This window comes from Carcharodon carcharias, chromosome 4, assembly GCF_017639515.1.
Source record: "Carcharodon carcharias isolate sCarCar2 chromosome 4, sCarCar2.pri, whole genome shotgun sequence".
Lineage (NCBI taxonomy): Eukaryota > Metazoa > Chordata > Chondrichthyes > Lamniformes > Lamnidae > Carcharodon > Carcharodon carcharias.
The window spans coordinates 67,265,820-67,273,041 of record NC_054470.1 but is presented as its reverse complement, the minus strand read 5'-3'; the positions used below and the strand labels follow the sequence as shown (position 1 = coordinate 67,273,041).

General features: G+C 43.4%; 1 protein-coding gene across 1 annotated transcript in view; it reads left to right on the top strand.

Moving 5' to 3' along the window:
* The first annotated feature begins 376 nt into the window (after positions 1 to 376).
* LOC121276751 (centromere-associated protein E-like) overlaps positions 377 to 7,222 on the top strand; it is a 114,658-nt gene continuing 107,812 nt past the window's right edge. Inside the window, exon 1 of the mRNA XM_041185297.1 lies at positions 377 to 585. Coding sequence (XP_041041231.1) covers positions 530 to 585 — 56 coding nt within the window. The 5' untranslated portion in view covers positions 377 to 529. The remainder of the gene's footprint in view (positions 586 to 7,222) is intronic.

Sequence of the window (7,222 nt, the reverse complement as noted above, 5' to 3'; positions counted from 1 at the left end):
CCTGCAGAGAAAGGGTGAGGAAGTAAGAACAGCTAAATTCCTCTTGTCAAGTGCCCGGCAAAGGTTCGATGGGCCGAGTGGCCTCTATCGGTCCTGTAAACCGTTGATGAATTCCTTGCTGCCTCATTTTACAGGATGGCTCATTTCAGCCTGTGCCGAGCCAGGAAGGGGAGGCAGCTGATGGGTTGTCAGTGCATCCGTCTGTTGAACTGTGAGCACCGCGGAACTGCTGACTATTTCCCCCCTGCCGCTCCTGCACCAGTGGAACAGTCTAGGCCAACAGAAGCCCGGGGTATTAACCAATGAGATTGAAGCGACGAAATTTAAACAGGAGCGAAGAGAAAGACAGGAGAGCGCGTTAGGGGCGGTCATACTGCGGGAGGGAGAAACTGGGGGAGAGAAACTAAGAGAGAGAGATAGTCAGAGGGAAGAGAGTTTTGCAGAAGCGGAGGCAGCGGGAGATCGAGCGCGGCCCCTCAGTCGGAGTCGAGTGTATTTGCCTGGAGCCGGCTGCAGTCTCGAAGGGAGGATGTCGGAGGAGGGTGCGGTACAAGTGTGTGTCCGGGTCCGGCCACTTAACGATAGGTGAGGGCCATCGTGTTGCTCATAATTAACTCAAATTAATGTTTGAAGGTGGCGGACAAGCTAAGAAGATTGTTAAAACCTATGGGATCCTTGGCTTTATTATTAGAGGCATTGAGTATAAAAACGAGGAGGTTATGGTAACGTTTATAAATTACTGGTTAGACCTCATCTGGAATGTTGTAGTTATTTTGTGAAGAATGTCAAGATCTTGGGGATTTTTGGCTGGGTATCGAGCAACAGTTTTACATCAAGCTGGTTAAGCCAGAATATTAGATGACGAGCGGCAGCGTGTATCGCTATTGTATCTCCTTCATGTTTATGCGTCCGACATCGGGGGATTTGTTCGACCTTGGGGATAAGAATCTAAGAAATAAGAGCAGTAGAAGACCATATGGCCCGTGGAGCCTGCTTCCCTATTCAATATGATGACGGCTGATCTTACGCTTCAACTGCACTTTTCCGTTTGTTCCCCATATCCCTTGACACCATGCGAGTCCAAAAATCTCTCCTCCTTAAATATATGATGGCACATCAACAATGCCCTGGGGGTAGAGAATTCCAAATATTCACAACTCTCTGAATGAAGAAATCTATCCTCAGTTCTAAATGATCAGGACCTTAACCTGAGACTGTGCCCCTGCGTTTTAGATTCCCCACCAAGGTGGAACAATGTCTCAGTATTTACCCTGTCAAGCCCCTTCATAATCTTGAATGAGCTGATCTAATTGGAACATTCTCTAAACTTAAGAGAATATAGACCCAATTTACTTAGCCTCTGATCATAGGACAGCCCTCTGGCCTCAGGAACCAATATAGTTAACATTTACTGTACTGCCTCCAATGCAAGTATGTTGTTTCTTAAATATGGAAACAAAAATTGCTCACAGTACTCCAGGTGTATAGTTGTAACAAGATTTCTTCATTCTTGTTATCCAATCCCCATGTAATAAAAGCCAAAATGCCATTTGTTTTCCTAATTGCTTGCTGTACCTGCATGTTAATTTTTTTTATGTCCCTTGTACGAATACACTCGAGTCTCTGAGCATCAATATTTCTTGACAATGACAAAGTCGTTTGCCTTTTTCAAAAAAAACCTCTGCTTTTCTTTCTTACGACCAAAGTGAATAGCTTCACACTTCCCCACAATATACTCATTTTACCACCTTGTTGCCCATTCACCTAACCTGTCTGAATTTCTTTGTAGCCTCTGTGTTTTCTCAAGCTTGTATTCCCACCTGGCTTTGTATCATCAGCAAACTTTTATACATTATTCTCTTGTCTCTTTGTTTAAGTCATCAATATAGATTGTAAAGAGCTGACACTCCAGCACTGATTCTTTCAATGTTCCACTATGCACTGCCTACCGTTTTGAAAAAGGCCCGTTTATGCCCATTCTGGTTTCTCTCCATCAACTAATCCTTTATCCATGTTGATATATCACTGCCAACTCCATGAGCCCTTATCTTGGACTTAACCTTGTGCTACGCATTATTGAATGCCTTTTTGAAATCCAAGTATAGTACATCAGCTGGTTCCAAATTTACATACCCTACTAATTACATTCTCAAAAAGCTCTAAATTTGTCAAACAGGGTTACCTTTTGTAAAACCATGTTGACTTGTTCTAATCAAAAATTGTTTCTTTAAACATTTCCCCTTACTGCCATACATTTTGTCTATTTAACCAATCAGCGTTAGCCAGCTCTCCCCTCATATCTATGTAATTGGCTTTATTTAATTTTTGTTTGTGATTGGAATGGGCAATTCAACTGTATTATGATCACTATTTCCCAGTGGATTTTTTTTATTATGAATTTACTAATTAACCCTATCTCACTGCACAATACTAAATCTAAAATAGGTTTATACCCATTTGGGCCATAACATATTGCTCTAGGAATATGTCACAAATAGGTGCTACAAACTCTACTTCCAGGCCACCTTTGCTAATTTGATTGTTCCAGTCTGTGAAGATTCAATTATCCCCATAACAATTACATTCTCTTTGTTACAAGCTCCAATTTTTTTTTTGTTTAATGCTCTGCCCAACAGTGTAACTACTGTTAGCAGGCCTATAAACTACTCCCACCAGTGTTTTCTGACTCTTGCTATTCCTAATCTCCAACTATACTGATTATATGTCCTGATTTTTCTGAGCCAAGATCCTTTCTCACTAATGTCCTTATGTCATCCTTTATTATTAGAGCTAGCCCTCCTCCTTTTCCATTCTGCCTATTTTTTTTGAAATATTGCGCATCCTGGAATATCTATTTCCCAATTTTGGTAACCCTGTAACCATGTCTTTGTAATGGCGATTAGATCTAAACCATTTATCTCTATTTGTGCGACAAGTTCATCTATCTTATTGTGGATGTTCCACACATTCCAATAAAGTGACATCAAGTTTTTTTTACTACTATTCCCTGTGTGGACCTTGTACTTGGCACAGTTAAACTCTGTCCTTTCCTGGCCCACTCTGCTTGTCTTTACCCACAATGACATACTTTCCAATTGCCTCAACTTTTATCTTTGAATGTCTAAATCTCTCTTCACCCGAACCTCCCTCCCTCGCCGTTAGTTTACAGCGATTTTTCCTTACTCTGACCATTTTTCCTAGTGCACTCATATGCTTGTATAATCTGTCCCTTCCTTTCACACTCTGGTTACCATTATCTATATTGCTATCCTGCACTATTGTCTTGTCCTTTCCCTTTAACTTTCCAAATCTCCCCTCGCCTGAACCCTTCTGCTACACCCACCAACCTGCCATCCTTCTATTTAGTTTAAAGCCTTCTCTAAAGTCTTGATTACACACCTCACCAGCACACTGGTCCCAGCATGATTCAGGTGAAGACCATTCCAACGGTCCAGTTTCTCCTTTCCCCAATACAAGTGCCATTACCCCTTGAAATAAAAATCATTTCTCCCATACCAATCTTTTGAGCTACGTGTTCAGCTCTGTGTTCTTATTTATCTGCTACAAACTCAAAAAGGAATGAAAGTTGACTGACCACCTGGCATTGACCTAGGCACTGGAAACAATAACAGCAGGCCCAGCCCTGTTGATCCTGCAAAGTGTTCCTTACAAACATGTGTGGACTTGTGCCAAATTTGGGGCAGCAGTCAACAGAGTCATCAAGAAATGGCCTGTTACAGTCGCCAAATCATACCTTACAGACATTGTCCCAGACACCACCAACGACACCACCCTCACCACCCCTGGGTATACCCTGTCCCACTGGCAGGAAAGAGCCACCTGAGGTGGCAGTACAGTGGTATACAGTCAGGGAGTTGCCCTGGGAGACCTCAGCATTGTCTTCAGACCTCATGAAGTCTCATGGCATCAGGTGAAAGATAGGCAAGGAAACCTCCTGATGATTGCCACCTACCGTGTGTTGTCGTCGTCGTCGTTCCCCCCCACCCCGGGTCTGCCACGACCCCTCAGCTGACGAATCAGTACTCCTCCATGTTGAACACCAATTGAAAGAAGCACTGAAGGTGCCAAGGAGACACAATGTATTCTGGCTAGGGAACTTCGATGTATTTCACCGAGAATGGCATGGTAGTACCACAACTGACTTAGCTGGCCAACATTGCTGCTGCTAGACTGGGCGTGCTGCAGATGGTGAGGGAACCAATCAGAGGGAAAAGAACTACTTGACCTCATCTTCACTAATTACCTGTCGCTGGTGTATCTGTTTATTACAGTATTGGTAGGTATGACCACTGTACAGTCCTTGCGGAGACGAAGTCCTGTTTTCACATTGAGGATACACCCCATGTTGTGTGGCACCACACCATGCTAAATGGGATAGATCTCAAACAGCTCGAGTAACTCAAAGCTGGGCGTCCATGAGGTGCTGTGGGCCATCAGCAGCAGTAGAACTGAATTCAACAGCCACCTGTAACCTCATGATTCGGCATTTCATTCTGCCGTTACCATTAAGCCAGGGAAATAATCCTGGTTCATTGAAGAATGCAGGAGAGCATGCCAGGAGCAGCACCAGGCATACCTAAAAATGAGTGGTCAACCTAATGAACCTTCAACGTCAGACTTTGCATGCCAAGCAGCGGAAGCAGCAAGCAATAGACAGACTATGTGATCTAACAACCAACAGATCAGATTAAAGCTCTGCAGTCCTACCACATCCAGTCATGAATGTGGTAAACGGTTAAACAACTACCCAGAAGAGTTGGCTCCCCAAAAATCCTTACCCTGAATGATTGACTGGGGGAGCCCAACACATCGCTGCAAAAGAAAAGGCTGAAGCATTTGCAACTATCTTTAGTCAGAGGTGTCAAGTGGATGATCTATCTTGGCCTCCTCCTGAGGCCTCCAGCATCACACAAGACAGTCTTCAGCCAATTCAACTCACTCCATATTCGGAAAAGTATACTAAATGGCTGTTTGGTTAGGGTTCTGGTCTTTGGCACCCCAGGATGTTGATGTTGGGTGATTCAGTGACGATGACTCCTTGAAAGTTGAGAGGAAGCAGTTGGACTTTCTTTTTGGAGATTATCTTGCCTGGTACTAGTGTGATGTAAATATTACTTGACACTTGTCAGCCCATGCCTCAATGTTGTCCAGATTTTGATGCATGTGGGCATGGATTGCTTCATTATCTGAGGAGCTGCGAATGTAACTGAACATTCTACAGTTAACAGTGAGCATCGGCACTTCTGAACTTACGCTGGGGAAGGCCATTGAAGCAGCTGAACATGGTTGGGCCTAAGACACCGCTAAAGAATTCTGCAGCAATGTCTTGGATTGATGTCCAACCACCACGACCAGGGCATGATTCTAGTCACTGGAGAATTTTCCCTGATTCCCAATGACTTCAATATTCCAGGCTCCTTGATGTCACACTTTGCTCTTGACATGAAGGCAGCATATGACAGTCATTGCACCTCTGGAATTCAGCTCTTTTGTTCATGTCTTGATCAAGGTTGTTATGATGTCCAGAGTTGAGTGGTCCTGGCAGAACCCAAACTACACATTGGTGAACAGCTGATTGCTGATTAAAGGACAATTGATAGCACTAAATGACACCTTCCATCACTTTGATTGAGGGGAGGTAATTGATCAGATTAGCTTTGTCCTGCTTTTCATGTGCAGGGCATACATTGTGCAACAGCAGCTCTGTCACCTTGATCAAATGAAGGGGACTTGGGTGTGAGTTAGTGTACAGGTAGCAGAGTTTTGGGTAAGCTGTAGTTTATGTAAGGGGTGGGATGCCAGTCAGGAGAACAGTGGGATACTTGAGCAATAGCAAGATAATGCAGATGCTGGAAATCTGAAGTTAAATCAGAAAATGCTGGAAATACTCGGGGCAGGTAAAATCTGTGGAGGGAAAGGTCATTGATCTTTCATGAGAACGAGAATAGTCATTTTGGAGGTGATAAAGGCACTGATGAAAGTTTCATCTGATAAGGGCAGAGATGGACAATGTTAAAGAAGCGGAAGTCTGGTGATAGAGAGGATATAGGGTCAGATAGCATAGAGTTGACCAGGCCATTGAGGTCACAGTCTAGTTCAAGACAGCAGCCGGGGTAGAACTGGAACTGATGGTCAGAGTACTTTGTAATCTACTTTGGTGCCACGGCCCTCTAAGTGTGGTGTTCTCAATTCTGTTCTGTGCATCCCCCACTTCCCTCATACCAGCATTTGTCGCTGTGCCCTCAGGTATCCATGTCCTAAGCCTTATAATTCTCACCTAATATCTGTGTTTTGGTTTAGTGGCCATTTTTGCCTGATTATACCTCTGTTCTGATAAAGGGTCATTGACTGAAATGTCAACTCTATTTCTTTCTCTATAACTATTGCCACACCTGCTGAGCAATTCCAGCATTTTCTGTTTTCATTTCAGATTTCCAATATCTGCACTACTTTGCTGTTGTGGGGGTGCGCGCGGAGGTTGGGATTTGGTGTTGTGTGTTTGGGGGGGGGGGTGTGGGGTGGGGGGGTGGGCTGGTGGGGTGCAATGGTGTTGCTGTTTTCGTTAGATGACAGGTTGCTGCTAAGATCAAGGGATCCTTGTTTTACTTCTAAATGACCCAGAGGCAGCTCAAAAAAAAACCAGGAAATCGGAGGTGTTTTTACAGTCAGGATAACCAAAGTAGGATTGTTTACTTCATCTTAGAGTGCAGCCAATGGGAGAAATGTGCTGCATTCTTAACAAAAAAATTCTTGTTTGACCTGTCAGTGACTTTATAAAGGAGAAAATATAAACGATAGGCTGACCACTTTGCTGTTCATTTCTGTGTAAGAATGTATGAATGATTGGGAAAGAGATCATTTGGGAAGTGGTTGGAGGTGATAAGTCACTGGACTCTCGTTCTACAATTCTACATCATTTTCAGCCCATGTGGCATGATAGCAAACCAAGCTAAGCTGGCACCTCCTGTCGAATGCTGTTGAGGTAAATTTGCACTTAGCATAAGAGAATGAAAGGATTTTAAGCTTACTGTGCATACATTCTATAGTTCAACAGAAATTCCGTAGACCAGGGGTTCTCAATCTCTTCCAAACCACCCTGTTTTGTTCTTAAAAATGCCATGGGCCTTGCCCCTGACAAGTATTTTCTTCTGTTTAAAAATGAGTTATCTAATTTAAACATATTTTTGTTTTATTTACAACT